Source organism: Saccopteryx bilineata, chromosome 8 (assembly GCF_036850765.1).
Source record: "Saccopteryx bilineata isolate mSacBil1 chromosome 8, mSacBil1_pri_phased_curated, whole genome shotgun sequence".
Classification (NCBI taxonomy): domain Eukaryota; kingdom Metazoa; phylum Chordata; class Mammalia; order Chiroptera; family Emballonuridae; genus Saccopteryx; species Saccopteryx bilineata.
The window spans coordinates 1,341,859-1,357,024 of record NC_089497.1 but is presented as its reverse complement, the minus strand read 5'-3'; the positions used below and the strand labels follow the sequence as shown (position 1 = coordinate 1,357,024).

Genomic DNA, 15,166 nt, shown 5'->3' with positions numbered 1-15,166 from the left:
TGCTCTAGGCCCTCACTGCCTTTGTCCTCGAAGGCTCTGTGTGTGGGAATGGTGAGCTGATGGCACTCTGAGGCCTTCCCCAAAACTAGGGCTTCCTTTCCAGGTTTTATTTCCCAGTAAAATCTGACCGTGTCTCTTCAGTACCTCTAGCCAGCGGGGACCTCCCAGGAGAGAACGGGATGAGAGTCGTTTCCCATCGCCTTTAAAAACATCATTAGTACAGCTTATCGCCGATGTAGAACTCCTGAATTAAAGAATCAGTATTTTTAGGATGTTGGTGTGGAGAAAAAGCTAAGGAAAACGTTCGCTGTCTTTGGGTCAGAATGAGACGGAGATCGAGCTGGGGAGCCTCCTGCGGCAAGACTTCCAGGGGCTGCACAACGAGCTGCTGCTGCGCCTCGGGGAGCACCACCAGCAGGTATTCAACGGGCTGGCCATCCTCGCCTCGTTTGCGTCCAGCGATGACCCGTACCAGGGCCCGAGGGACGTCATCTCGCCCGAACTCATGGTGAGCCGTGTGTCCTGCGGGCTCGTCTCCTGCCGCCGAGGGGAGGGACTGGGAAAGCGCGGTTCTCCGGGTTCCCTAGGGCTCGTCTCCTGCCGCCGAGGGGAGGGGCTGGGAAAGCGGTTCTCCGGGTTCCCTAGGGCTCGTCTCCTGCCGCGGAGGGAGGGACTGGGAAAGCGCGGTTCTCCCAGTTCCCTAGGGCTCGTCTCCTGCCGCAGAGGGAGGGAGGGACTGGGAAAGCGGTTCTCCGGGTTCCCTAGGGCTCGTCTCCTGCCGCCGAGGGGAGGGACTGGGAAAGCGGTTCTCCGGGTTCCCTAGGGCTCGTCTCCTGCCGCAGAGGGAGGGGAGGGACTGGGAAAGCGCGGTTCTCCCAGTTCCCTAGGGCTCGTCTCCTGCCGCGGAGGGAGGGACTGGGAAAGCGGTTCTCCGGGTTCCCTAGGGCTCGTCTCCTGCCGCAGAGGGAGGGAGGGAGGGACTGGGAAAGCGCGGTTCTCCCAGTTCCCTAGGGCTCGTCTCCTGCCGCGGAGGGAGGGACTGGGAAAGCACGGTTCTCCCAGTTCCCTAGGGCTCGTCTCCTGCCGCGGAGGGAGGGACTGGGAAAGCACGGTTCTCCCAGTTCCCTAGGGCTCGTCTCCTGCCGCGGAGGGAGGGAGGGAGGGACTGGGAAAGCGGTTCTCCGGGTTCCCTAGGGCTCGTCTCCTGCCGCAGAGGGAGGGAGGGAGGGACTGGGAAAGCGGTTCTCCGGGTTCCCTAGACGCCGGAGAGGAGTTTAACTCTTACCTTGGGATTTTTATCTTGAAAAGGTTGATGATTTTGATTGTATGGTCACAGCAGGGCATTGACAATATGTAATACCATGTAAAAACAGACATTTTCAGCCCAGGCCGGGTAGATCAGTCGGTAGAGCATCGGACTTTGAAGCACAAGGGTTGCCAGTTCGATCCCCGGTCAGGGCACAGAGAGGAGCACATCAGTGTTCCTGCCTGTCTCCCTCCCTCAAATCAATAAATAAAATTAAAAAAAAGTAAAGAAAAATACACATTTTCAAATGACTAGATTTTTTTCCCCACTGGGTTAATAATGTTTCTTTTTCTTCACTGGTTGACTCTTGTGTGTGCCCTGACTGGGGATCAAACCCGCCCCCTGGGCCTATCAGGACATCACTGTGACCAGCTGAGCCACCGGCAGGGCTGGAAAATACTTCCATTGCTGCTCTTCTCAGCTCTTCTTTTGCCATTTCCTGCCCGTATAAATGAAAGGGGAATATTCTTCACAGGTTACTCACATGCCCAGCTTCAGTTCTTTTCATCTTGCTGTGTTCTCAGTGCGTGGTGCTGTGACTTGATCCGACTCCCCAGTGACTGCGTAGGGGTCTCTCCGTGTTCCCACCCTGCAGGCTGAGAGGGGTTTAGGAAGTGACCCCACAGCACTCGCTGGGAAGAGTCAGAATTGGGATTCACGCCCAGGTCCGGCTGACTTCGAGCCCCGTATCCTCTCTTCTGTGACCCCCTTTCAAGGAAGAGTAGCCCCGAGAGTGCCCTGGTCATTGCTGCCCATCCTCTGACCCCTCCCCACGGTTACCCCAGGGGACGAGGACTTTGGGCAGGAGCCTCTCTCTGGCCGGCACCGCCTTCTCCGGCTTCGCTCTGCGTGCTCTGGAGGGACAGCGGTGTCCTCTCCTGTCGTCTGTGCCTCGGGAGTGGAACCGCCCCCCTCGCTGAGTCCAGAACCCAGCGCTCCTGGTTTCCTCACACAGCTCTGCGTAGTTACATTTGGTCGTGGTGTCAACACATACAGAAGTTTCACCGGTTTTTAAAATACTAGATGTGACAATATAGGCATTTGGAGAAACTTAATTGCCAAATGTCTGTTTTTGTTATTTAATAGGTCAAATAGAAGTGGTGTTAGTTAAATAATTAAACTGTTTGCTTATGAAATTTGATCTGTATGAAGGATATATAATATGGGGTTTCTTTTTTTTCCCCCTTAGGCTGATTATTTGCAGCCCAAGTTGCTGGGCATCTTGGCCTTTTTTAACATGCAGTTACTGAGCTCCAGCGTCGGCCTTGAAGACAAGAAAATGGTAGGTGGAACCGGTCCAGCTGCAAACTGCTGGAATGGAAATCTTACAGCATGTGCGGGAAACATGGCTTCTGCTGCTCCCTGCAGACAGTCACAGATAGGGAGGAGTCGGACAGAACACGGCCTCTGCTGCTCCCTGCAGACAGTCACAGATAGGGAGGAGTCGGACAGAACACGGCTTCTGCTGCTCCCTGCAGACAGTCACAGGTAGGGAGGAGTCGGACAGAACACGGCTTCTGCTCCCTGCAGACAGTCACAGATAGGGAGGAGTCGGTCAGAACACGGCTTCTGCTGCTCCCTGCAGACAGTCACAGGTAGGGAGGAGTCGGACAGAACACGGCTTCTGCTCCCTGCAGACAGTCACAGATAGGGAGGAGTCGGACAGAACACGGCTTCTGCTGCTCCCTGCAGTCAGTCACAGATAGGGGGCAGTCGGACAGAGCACGGCTTCTGCTGCTCCCTGCAGACAGTCACAGGTAGGGAGGAGTCGGTCAGAACACGGCTTCTGCTGCTCCCTGCAGTCAGTCACAGATAGGGAGGAGTCGGACAGAACACGGCTTCTGCTGCTCCCTGCTGACAGTCACAGATAGGGAGGAGTCGGTCAGAACACGGCCTCTGCTGCTCCCTGCAGACAGTCACAGATAGGGAGGAGTGGGACAGAACACGGCTTCTGCTGCTCCCTGCAGACAGTCACAGATAGGGAGGAGTCGGACAGAACACGGCTTCTGCTGCTCCCTGCAGACAGTCACAGGTAGGGAGGAGTCGGACAGAACACGGCCTCTGCTGCTCCCTGCAGTCAGTCACAGATAGGGAGGAGTCGGACAGAACACGGCTTCTGCTGCTCCCTGCAGACAGTCACAGATAGGGAGGAGTCGGACAGAACACGGCTTCTGCTGCTCCCTGCAGACAGTCACAGATAGGGAGGAGTCGGACAGAACACGGCTTCTGCTGCTCCCTGCAGACAGTCACAGATAGGGAGGAGTCGGACAGAACACGGCTTCTGCTGCTCCCTGCAGACAGTCACAGGTAGGGAGGAGTCGGACAGAACACGGCTTCTGCTGCTCCCTGCAGTCAGTCACAGATAGGGAGGAGTCGGACAGAACACGGCTTCTGCTGCTCCCTGCAGTCAGTCACAGGTAGGGAGGAGTCGGACAGAACACGGCCTCTGCTGCTCCCTGCAGTCAGTCACAGATAGGGAGGAGTCGGACAGAACACGGCTTCTGCTGCTCCCTGCAGACAGTCACAGATAGGGAGGAGTCGGACAGAACACGGCTTCTGCTGCTCCCTGCAGACAGTCACAGATAGGGAGGAGTCGGACAAAACACGGCTTCTGCTGCTCCCTGCAGTCAGTCACAGATAGGGAGGAGTCGGACAGAACACGGCTTCTGCTGCTCCCTGCAGACAGTCACAGATAGGGAGGAGTCGGACAGAACACGGCTTCTGCTGCTCCCTGCAGACAGTCACAGATAGGGAGGAGTCGGACAGAACACGGCTTCTGCTGCTCCCTGCAGACAGTCACAGATAGGGAGGAGTCGGACAGAACACGGCTTCTGCTGCTCCCTGCAGTCAGTCACAGGTAGGGAGGAGTCGGACAGAACACGGCTTCTGCTCCCTGCAGTCAGTCACAGATAGGGGGGAGTCGGTCAGAACACGGCCTCTGCTGCTCCCTGCAGACAGTCACAGGTAGGGGGGAGTCGGACAGAACACGGCTTCTGCTGCTCCCTGCAGACAGTCACAGATAGGGAGGAGTCGGACAGAACACGGCTTCTGCTGCTCCCTGCAGACAGTCACAGATAGGGAGGAGTCGGACAGAACACGGCCTCTGCTGCTCCCTGCAGACAGTCACAGATAGGGAGGAGTCGGACAGAACACGGCTTCTGCTCCCTGCAGACAGTCACAGATAGGGAGGAGTCGGACAGAACACGGCCTCTGCTGCTCCCTGCAGACAGTCACAGATAGGGAGGAGTCGGACAGAACACGGCTTCTGCTGCTCCCTGCAGACAGTCACAGATAGGGAGGAGTCGGACAGAACACGGCTTCTGCTGCTCCCTGCAGACAGTCACAGGTAGGGAGGAGTCGGACAGAACACGGCTTCTGCTGCTCCCTGCAGTCAGTCACAGATAGGGAGGAGTCGGACAGAACACGGCTTCTGCTGCTCCCTGCAGACAGTCACAGGTAGGGAGGAGTCGGACAGAACACGGCCTCTGCTGCTCCCTGCAGTCAGTCACAGATAGGGAGGAGTCGGACAGAACACGGCTTCTGCTGCTCCCTGCAGACAGTCACAGATAGGGAGGAGTCGGACAGAACACGGCTTCTGCTGCTCCCTGCAGACAGTCACAGATAGGGAGGAGTCGGACAAAACACGGCTTCTGCTGCTCCCTGCAGTCAGTCACAGATAGGGAGGAGTCGGACAGAACACGGCTTCTGCTGCTCCCTGCAGACAGTCACAGATAGGGAGGAGTCGGACAGAACACGGCTTCTGCTGCTCCCTGCAGTCAGTCACAGATAGGGAGGAGTCGGACAGAACACGGCCTCTGCTGCTCCCTGCAGACAGTCACAGATAGGGAGGAGTCGGACAGAACACGGCTTCTGCTCCCTGCAGACAGTCACAGGTAGGGAGGAGTCGGACAGAACACGGCCTCTGCTGCTCCCTGCAGACAGTCACAGATAGGGAGGAGTCGGACAGAACACGGCTTCTGCTGCTCCCTGCAGTCAGTCACAGATAGGGAGGAGTCGGACAGAACACGGCTTCTGCTGCTCCCTGCAGACAGTCACAGGTAGGGAGGAGTCGGACAGAACACGGCTTCTGCTGCTCCCTGCAGTCAGTCACAGATAGGGAGGAGTCGGACAGAACACGGCTTCTGCTGCTCCCTGCAGTCAGTCACAGATAGGGAGGAGTCGGACAGAACACGGCTTCTGCTGCTCCCTGCAGTCAGTCACAGATAGGGAGGAGTCGGACAGAACACGGCTTCTGCTGCTCCCTGCAGTCAGTCACAGATAGGGAGGAGTCGGACAGAACACGGCTTCTGCTGCTCCCTGCAGACAGTCACAGATAGGGAGGAGTCGGACAAAACACGGCTTCTGCTGCTCCCTGCAGTCAGTCACAGATAGGGAGGAGTTGGACAGAACACGGCTTCTGCTGCTCCCTGCAGACAGTCACAGGTAGGGAGGAGTCGGACAGAACACGGCTTCTGCTGCTACCTGCAGACAGTCACAGATAGGGAGGAGTCGGACAGAACACGGCTTCTGCTGCTCCCTGCAGACAGTCACAGATAGGGAGGAGTCGGACAGAACACGGCTTCTGCTGCTCCCTGCAGTCAGTCACAGGTAGGGAGGAGTCGGACAGAACACGGCTTCTGCTCCCTGCAGTCAGTCACAGATAGGGGGGAGTCGGTCAGAACACGGCCTCTGCTGCTCCCTGCAGACAGTCACAGGTAGGGGGGAGTCGGACAGAACACGGCTTCTGCTGCTCCCTGCAGACAGTCACAGATAGGGAGGAGTCGGACAGAACACGGCTTCTGCTGCTCCCTGCAGACAGTCACAGATAGGGAGGAGTCGGACAGAACACGGCCTCTGCTGCTCCCTGCAGACAGTCACAGATAGGGAGGAGTCGGACAGAACACGGCTTCTGCTCCCTGCAGACAGTCACAGATAGGGAGGAGTCGGACAGAACACGGCCACTGCTGCTCCCTGCAGACAGTCACAGATAGGGAGGAGTCGGACAGAACACGGCTTCTGCTGCTCCCTGCAGACAGTCACAGATAGGGAGGAGTCGGACAGAACACGGCTTCTGCTCCCTGCAGACAGTCACAGGTAGGGAGGAGTCGGACAGAACACGGCTTCTGCTCCCTGCAGACAGTCACAGGTAGGGAGGAGTCGGACAGAACACGGCCTCTGCTGCTCCCTGCAGACAGTCACAGGTAGGGAGGAGTCGGACAGAACACGGCTTCTGCTGCTCCCTGCAGACAGTCACAGGTAGGGAGGAGTCGGACAGAACACGGCTTCTGCTCCCTGCAGTCAGTCACAGATAGGGGGGAGTCGGTCAGAACACGGCCTCTGCTGCTCCCTGCAGACAGTCACAGATAGGGAGGAGTCGGACAGAACACGGCTTCTGCTCCCTGCAGTCAGTCACAGATAGGGGGGAGTCGGTCAGAACACGGCCTCTGCTGCTCCCTGCAGACAGTCACAGGTAGGGAGGAGTCGGACAGAACACGGCTTCTGCTGCTCCCTGCAGACAGTCACAGGTAGGGAGGAGTCGGACAGAACACGGCTTCTGCTCCCTGCAGTCAGTCACAGATAGGGGGGAGTCGGTCAGAACACGGCCTCTGCTGCTCCCTGCTGACAGTCACAGTTAGGGAGGAGTCGGACAGAACACGGCTTCTGCTGCTCCCTGCAGACAGTCACAGATAGGGAGGAGTCGGACAGAACACGGCCTCTGCTGCTCCCTGCAGACAGTCACAGATAGGGAGGAGTCGGACAGAACACGGCTTCTGCTGCTCCCTGCAGACAGTCACAGATAGGGAGGAGTCGGACAGAACACGGCTTCTGCTGCTCCCTGCAGACAGTCACAGGTAGGGAGGAGTCGGACAGAACACGGCTTCTGCTCCCTGCAGTCAGTCACAGATAGGGGGGAGTCGGTCAGAACACGGCCTCTGCTGCTCCCTGCAGACAGTCACAGATAGGGAGGAGTCGGACAGAACACGGCTTCTGCTCCCTGCAGTCAGTCACAGATAGGGGGGAGTCGGTCAGAACACGGCCTCTGCTGCTCCCTGCAGACAGTCACAGGTAGGGAGGAGTCGGACAGAACACGGCTTCTGCTGCTCCCTGCAGACAGTCACAGGTAGGGAGGAGTCGGACAGAACACGGCTTCTGCTCCCTGCAGTCAGTCACAGATAGGGGGGAGTCGGTCAGAACACGGCCTCTGCTGCTCCCTGCAGACAGTCACAGATAGGGAGGAGTCGGACAGAACACGGCTTCTGCTGCTCCCTGCAGACAGTCACAGATAGGGAGGAGTCGGACAGAACACGGCCTCTGCTGCTCCCTGCAGACAGTCACAGATAGGGAGGAGTCGGACAGAACACGGCTTCTGCTGCTCCCTGCAGACAGTCACAGATAGGGAGGAGTCGGACAGAACACGGCTTCTGCTGCTCCCTGCAGACAGTCACAGGTAGGGAGGAGTCGGACAGAACACGGCCTCTGCTGCTCCCTGCAGACAGTAACAGATAGGGAGGAGTCGGACAGAACACGGCTTCTGCTGCTCCCTGCAGACAGTCACAGGTAGGGAGGAGTCGGACAGAACACGGCTTCTGCTGCTCCCTGCAGACAGTCACAGATAGGGAGGAGTCGGACAGAACACGGCTTCTGCTCCCTGCAGACAGTCACAGGTAGGGAGGAGTCGGACAGAACACGGCTTCTGCTCCCTGCAGTCAGTCACAGATAGGGGGGAGTCGGTCAGAACACGGCCTCTGCTGCTCCCTGCAGACAGTCACAGATAGGGAGGAGTCGGACAGAACACGGCTTCTGCTGCTCCCTGCAGACAGTCACAGATAGGGAGGAGTCGGACAGAACACGGCTTCTGCTCCCTGCAGACAGTCACAGGTAGGGAGGAGTTGGACAGAACACGGCTTCTGCTCCCTGCAGTCAGTCACAGATAGGGGGGAGTCGGACAGAACACGGCTTCTGCTGCTCCCTGCAGACAGTCACAGATAGGGAGGAGTCGGACAGAACACGGCCTCTGCTGCTCCCTGCAGACAGTCACAGGTAGGGAGGAGTCGGACAGAACACGGCTTCTGCTCCCTGCAGTCAGTCACAGGTAGGGAGGAGTCGGTCAGAACACGGCCTCTGCTGCTCCCTGCAGACAGTCACAGATAGGGAGGAGTCGGACAGAACACGGCTTCTGCTGCTCCCTGCAGTCAGTCACAGGTAGGGAGGAGTCGGACAGAACACGGCTTCTGCTGCTCCCTGCAGACAGTCACAGATAGGGAGGAGTCGGACAGAACACGGCTTCTGCTGCTCCCTGCAGACAGTCACAGATATGGAGGAGTCGGACAGAACACGGCTTCTGCTCCCTGCAGACAGTCACAGATAGGGGGGAGTCGGTCAGAACACGGCTTCTGCTGCTCCCTGCAGACAGTCACAGATAGGGAGGAGTCGGTCAGAACACGGCCTCTGCTGCTCCCTGCAGACAGTCACAGATATGGAGGAGTCGGACAGAACACGGCTTCTGCTCCCTGCAGACAGTCACAGATAGGGGGGAGTCGGTCAGAACACGGCTTCTGCTGCTCCCTGCAGACAGTCACAGATAGGGAGGAGTCGGTCAGAACACGGCCTCTGCTGCTCCCTGCAGACAGTCACAGATATGGAGGAGTCGGACAGAACACGGCTTCTGCTCCCTGCAGACAGTCACAGATAGGGGGGAGTCGGTCAGAACACGGCTTCTGCTGCTCCCTGCAGACAGTCACAGATAGGGAGGAGTCGGTCAGAACACGGCCTCTGCTGCTCCCTGCAGACAGTCACAGATATGGAGGAGTCGGACAGAACACGGCTTCTGCTCCCTGCAGACAGTCACAGATAGGGGGGAGTCGGTCAGAACACGGCTTCTGCTGCTCCCTGCAGACAGTCACAGATAGGGAGGAGTCGGTCAGAACACGGCCTCTGCTGCTCCCTGCAGACAGTCACAGATATGGAGGAGTCGGACAGAACACGGCTTCTGCTCCCTGCAGACAGTCACAGATAGGGGGGAGTCGGTCAGAACACGGCTTCTGCTGCTCCCTGCAGACAGTCACAGGTAGGGAGGAGTCGGACAGAGCACGGCTTCTGCTCCCTGCAGACAGTCACAGATAGGGAGGAGTCGGACAGAACACGGCTTCTGCTCCCTGCAGACAGTCACAGATAGGGAGGAGTCGGACAGAGCACGGCTTCTGCTCCCTGCAGACAGTCACAGATAGGGGGGAGTCGGTCAGAACACGGCTTCTGCTGCTCCCTGCAGACAGTCACAGATAGGGGGGAGTCGGACAGAACACGGCTTCTGCTCCCTGCAGACAGTCACAGATAGGGAGGAGTCGGACAGAACACGGCCTCTGCTGCTCCCTGCAGACAGTCACAGATAGGGAGGAGTCGGTCAGAACACGGCTTCTGTTGCTCCCTGCAGACAGTCACAGGTAGGGAGGAGTCGGACAGAACACGGCTTCTGCTGCTCCCTGCAGACAGTCACAGATATGGAGGAGTCGGACAGAACACGGCTTCTGCTGCTCCCTGCAGACAGTCACAGATAGGGAGGAGTCGGTCAGAACACGGCTTCTGTTGCTCCCTGCAGACAGTCACAGGTAGGGAGGAGTCGGACGGAGGGTGCTCTGTGTCAGTGAACAACAGAAGTCATGGCATTTGCAGTTCTTTTTTTAATAATGGACAGAAAACTCAACCCAGACTGGCTTAGAAGGAGTCTGTTGGCCCCGTCACTGAAAGTAGGAGGGCAGCACAGCATCCAGTATTGCTGGATTTGGGGCACCGTGTTCTCAGAACCGGTCTCTTAACTCCCGGTCCCCTGGATTGATGAGCTCAGTGCTTACCTGCCAGGGGACGGCCCAGCAGTCTCGGGCTCCCCTCATCTCAACATCTATCCCAGGGGTCGGAAACCTGTGGCTCGCGAGCCAGATGTGGCTCTTTTGATGGCTGCATCTGGCTCACCAATATTTAATAGTAAAAAAATAATAACGTTAAAAATATAAAACATTCTCATGTATTATCCTCCATTCATTTCCTGCCGCTCATGTTCATGGTTGCAGGTGGCTTGAGCCGATCACAGCTGTCCTCCAGGACAACACCCCCCCTTTTTTTTTTTTTTTTAAAGTTTTAATTTTTAATTTATTCATTTTAGAGAGGGAGAGACAGAGAGAGAGAGAGAGAGACAGAGAGAGAGAGAGAGGAGAGACAGAGAGAGAGAAGAGGGGGAGGAGCAGGAAGCATCAACTCCCATATGTGCCTTGACCAGGCAAGCCCAGGGTTTTGAACCGGCGACCTCAGCATTTCCAAGTCGACGCTTTATCCACTGCACCACCACAGGTCAGGCCTCAACACCACATTTTTATTGGATAATGTGTAATGTACATAGGTTGTTGTACGGCTCTCACGAAATTACATTTTAAAATATGTGGTGTTCATGGCTCTCTCAGCCAGAGTTTCCCGACCCCTGTTCTAGCTCACGGGGAGATGGGAGCCAGCGATCACGGGAAGCTCAGAGCAGTGCTGCCGAGTTGACTGTGGGTCCATGTTGGTCGGATGTGGTCAGGGCCCTCGTGGTTTTGCACACTGAGGACACGGCGTCTGCGGCAGGTGCGGTCACCACACCTGCTGGTGGGTTGTTGGTTCATGTTCACCTGCGTCTGGCACAGGGTGGTCTCACTGTGATTGCTGTCGCCGTTGGTCACCACTGGGAGTTTTTGTCCATAGATTGGGAGACATTTATATATTGATGATTTGCTTTTACCTCTGCTGTCAGTAAAATTACAGTTAAAATTCGAGAGTAGCAGTTTACTTCAGTCTAGACTGCTCTTCAGTAACCTCGAGGAGCCAAGACAGACACGGTACAATGTGACCCCCACAAACTTGAGCTACACTGCTGTTCTTTGCTGTCTCCTGGTGGAGTCAGTCCCCAGACTTCTCGTCCGTCTGCACGGCCTCTTCCGTATTGGAATCCTGATGAGAGAGTCTGAAGTCTGAGAAAACTAGAGTTTGCTTTAAACCACAGAGCTCTTGCATGTGCTGGCATAGTTACGGTTGGACTAGAGTTTCTCTGCTCCTTCATTGGAGTCGGAGCTGCTGACACAAGTCTGGGTCTGTGTTTCACACACAATAGAATGTGTGTTACTGGTTACTTGTTTTACTAAACTCAGAGCATCTCAAATTCAGTGTCGTGAGGATGAAAATGCATGTACTGCATAGCAGTGGGGCGGATTTGCAGAAAAATCACACAAGGGTATTCTTTTTTTTTTAAATTTTAATTTTTTCATTTTTAGAGAGGAGAGAGAGAAAGGGACAGACAGAGAGAGAGAGAGAGAGGAAAGAGAGACAGAGAGAGAGAAGGGGGAGGAGCTGGAAACATCAACTCCCATATGTGCCTTGACCAGGCAAGCCCAGGGTTTTGAACCGGCGACCTCAGCATTTCCAGGTCGATGCTTTATCCACCATGCCACCACAGGTCAGACTCCACAAGGGTATTCTTCTTCTTCTTTTTTTTTTTTTCTGAAGCTGGAAACAGGGAGAGACAGACAGACTCCCGCATGCGCCCGACCAGGATCCACCTGGCACGCCCACCAGGGGCGACGCTCCGCCCACCAGGGGGCGATGCTCTGCCCCTCTGGGGCATCACTCTGCCGTGACCAAGAGCCACTCTAGCGCCTGGGGCAGAGGCCAAGGAGCCATCCCCAGCGCCCGGGCCATCCTTACCCCAATGGAGCCTCGGCTGCAGGAGGGGAAGAGAGAGACAGAGAGGAAGGAGGGGGGGTGTGGAGAAGCAAATGGGCACTTCTCCTATGTGCCCTGGCCGAGAATAGAACCCGGGTCCCCCGCACGCCAGGCCGATGCTCCACCGCTGAGCCAACCAGCCAGGGCCAAGGGTATTCTTAATAAACGGGAAAATCACCGGCCAGAGGACCGCCAGGACTAAGGTAACAAATCACTTTCAAGGGAAGAAGCACAAACCAGAGCTCGTAGACTTCAAACTCTTACTTCCTGCGTGAGGAGGTGGACAAGGAGGACGGCCAGCATCTGTGAGCCTGTGTGGCCAGAGGCTTGGTTCTCCTGGGAGGTCGGAGGTTGGAGGTCGGGCAGGAGCCCGTGGGCAGGGCCCTCTCCCCGCCCCTTTGCCGGCAGGCTGTGTGAATGCCCTGCTTGCTTTCTAGGCCTTGACCAGTTTGATGGCCTTGATGAGACTGATGGGCCCCAAGCACGTCAGCTCCGTGCGGGTGAAGATGATGACCACGCTGAGGACCGGCCTGCGGTTCAAGGACGACTTCCCCGAGCTGTGCTGCAGGTGAGCGGCGGCCGCGCAGGGCTGTCTCGCGCTTCCTGGGAGGCTTGTGGCTTTGTCCCTCAGCGCCTGCCCCGCACACGCTGCTCCTAAGCCACTGGGGATTTGTAGGCTGGGCTCGTTGCTAATCCAGCTTAAACGTTGCGGCTAACAGTAAGGCGACCGATACGGTGTGAGCTTCTTGAAGGTTCTGTGTCCTTAGACTCTGGCTCCCTGTAGGTGGACAGTCAGGGTGACATGTTTAACATCACGTGACGTGCCTGTGTTCTGTGTGCAGGTACCGCTAACTTGATACTTGATATTGTTAGGCTCGTTTATGTCAGTTCATTTAAAACTTTTAGAGACCTTTTTTTTTTTTTTTTACAGAGACAGAGAGAGAGAGTCAGAGAGAGGGACAGATAGGGACAGACAGACAGGAACGGAGAGAGATGAGAAGCATCAATCATCAGTTTTTCATTGCAACACCTTAGTTGTTCATTGATTGCTTTCTTATATGTGCCTTGACTTTGGGGCTTCAGCAGACCGAGTAACCCCTTGCTGGAGCCAGCGACCTTGGACTCAGGCTGGTGAGCTTTTGCTCAAACCAGATGATTCGTGCTCAAGCTGGCGACCTCAGGGTCTCGGACATGGGTCCTCCGCATCCCAGTCCGACGCTCTATCCACTGGGCCACCACCTGGTCAGGCTTACCCTTTATTACTTTCAAAATCATATAGTACATTTGTTTACATTGTCCCAAATTCAAATTTGTTTAAGTTACACTCAGAGAACCTAGCTGCTGTTCCTGCATCCTGCAGGCATTCATCTGTGTTAACTCGTGTGCAATGCCCCCTTTCTGAAAGCATGAACAGACTCTCACACGCATGTTTTTCTGTGTTACCCCTGACAACGCCCCCTTTCTGAAAGCATGAACAGACTCACACATGTATGTTTTTCTGTGTTACCCCTGACAACGCCCCCTTTCTGAAAGCATGAACAGACTCTCACACGCATGTTTTTCTGTGTTACCCCTGACAATGCCCCCTTTCTGAAAGCATGAACAGACTCTCACACGCATGTTTTTCTGTGTTACCCCTGACTCAGCGGTGTCATATGGTGAGTGCTGTTTTCACTTTGCTTTCCTGACTTAACATATTTAATATTGGGGTATACAATACTGATCTTGATTCCATTTCTGCAGCTACCTTGTGATTTTTTTTTTTTTACATTTAAAAAAATTTTTTTATTTTATTTATTCATTTTAGAGAGGAGAGAGAGAGGGAGAAAGAGAGAGAGAGAGGGAGAAAGAGAGAGAGAGAGAGACGGGGGGAGGAGCTGGAAGCATCAACTCCCATATGTGCCTTGACCAGGCAAGCCCAGGGTTTCGAACCGGCGACCTCGGCATTTCCAGGTCAACCTCGGCATTTCCAGGTCAACGCTTTATCCACTGCGCCACCACAGGTCCGGCCACTTTTTTTTTTTTTTTTTGCATTTTTCCGAAGCTGGAAACGGGGAGGCAGTCAGACAGACTCGCGCATGCGCCCGACCGGGATCCACCTGGCATCCCCACCAGGGGGCGATGCTCTGCCCCTCTGGGGCGTTGCTCTGTTGCATCCAGAGCTATCCTAGCGCCTGAGGCAGAGGCCACAGAGCCATCCTCAGCACCCGGGCCATCTTTGCTCCAGTGGAGCCTCGGCTGCGGGAGGGGAAGAGAGAGAAAGAGAGGAAGGAGAGGGGGAGGGGTGGAGAAGCAGATGGGCGCTTCTCCTGTGTGCCCTGGCCGGGAATTACCTTGTGTTTTTTTTTTTTTCTTTTTTTTTTTTTTTTCTGAAGCTGGAAACAGGGAGAGACAGTCAGACAGACTCCTGCATGCCCCTGACCGGGATCCACCCGGCACGCCCAGCAGGGGCAAAGCTCTGCCCCTCCAGGGTGTTGCTCTGCCATGACCAGAGCCACTCTAGCAGCTGGGGCAGAGGCCAAGGAGCCATTCCCAGTGCCCGGGCCATCTTTGCTCCAATAGAGCCTTGGCTGCGGGAGGGGAAGAGAGAGACAGAGAGGAAGGAGGGGATGGGGGTGGAGAAGCAAATGGGCGCTTCTCCTATGTGCCCTGGCCGGGAATCGAACCCGGGTCCCCCTGCCCGCCAGGCCGACGCTCTACCGCTGAGCCAACCGGCCAGGGCCTACCTTGTGATTTTATTACCTGTATGTATCATTGTTCATTTAGAAGTAACTCACTGATGGGCCTTTATACATTATAAAAAGAATGTGATTTGTAACTTTTCTTGTTTAACTTTTATTTATTGCACAGAGCTTGGGACTGCTTCGTTCGCTGCCTGGATCACGCCTACCTGGGCCCTCTCCTCAGTCACGTGATCGTGGCTCTGCTGCCGCTGGTCCACACGCAGCCCGCGGAGACCGCAGCCATCTTCCATTTCCTCATCATCGATCACAGGTGTGTGGCCGACCCGGGCAAACAGCTTGTCATCACTGTCTTTATGTCTCAGGGTACAGGGTTACTGTTACGTGGAACTGGTCATATTCTTTTTAAAATAGTTTTCACTTGCTTTTTATTTTT

At 55.7% G+C, this 15,166-nt stretch overlaps 1 protein-coding gene across 2 annotated transcripts in view; it reads left to right on the top strand.

Annotated features, from left to right (window-relative positions):
- Positions 1-15,166, top strand: part of ATR (ATR serine/threonine kinase) — a 122,398-nt gene that overhangs the window by 37,429 nt on the left and 69,803 nt on the right. For both annotated transcript variants that reach the window (XM_066241020.1, XM_066241018.1), the window contains exons 16-19: positions 323-508; positions 2,496-2,588; positions 12,487-12,617; positions 14,900-15,043. In XM_066241020.1, coding sequence (XP_066097117.1) covers positions 323-508; positions 2,496-2,588; positions 12,487-12,617; positions 14,900-15,043 — 554 coding nt within the window. The remainder of the gene's footprint in view (positions 1-322; positions 509-2,495; positions 2,589-12,486; positions 12,618-14,899; positions 15,044-15,166) is intronic.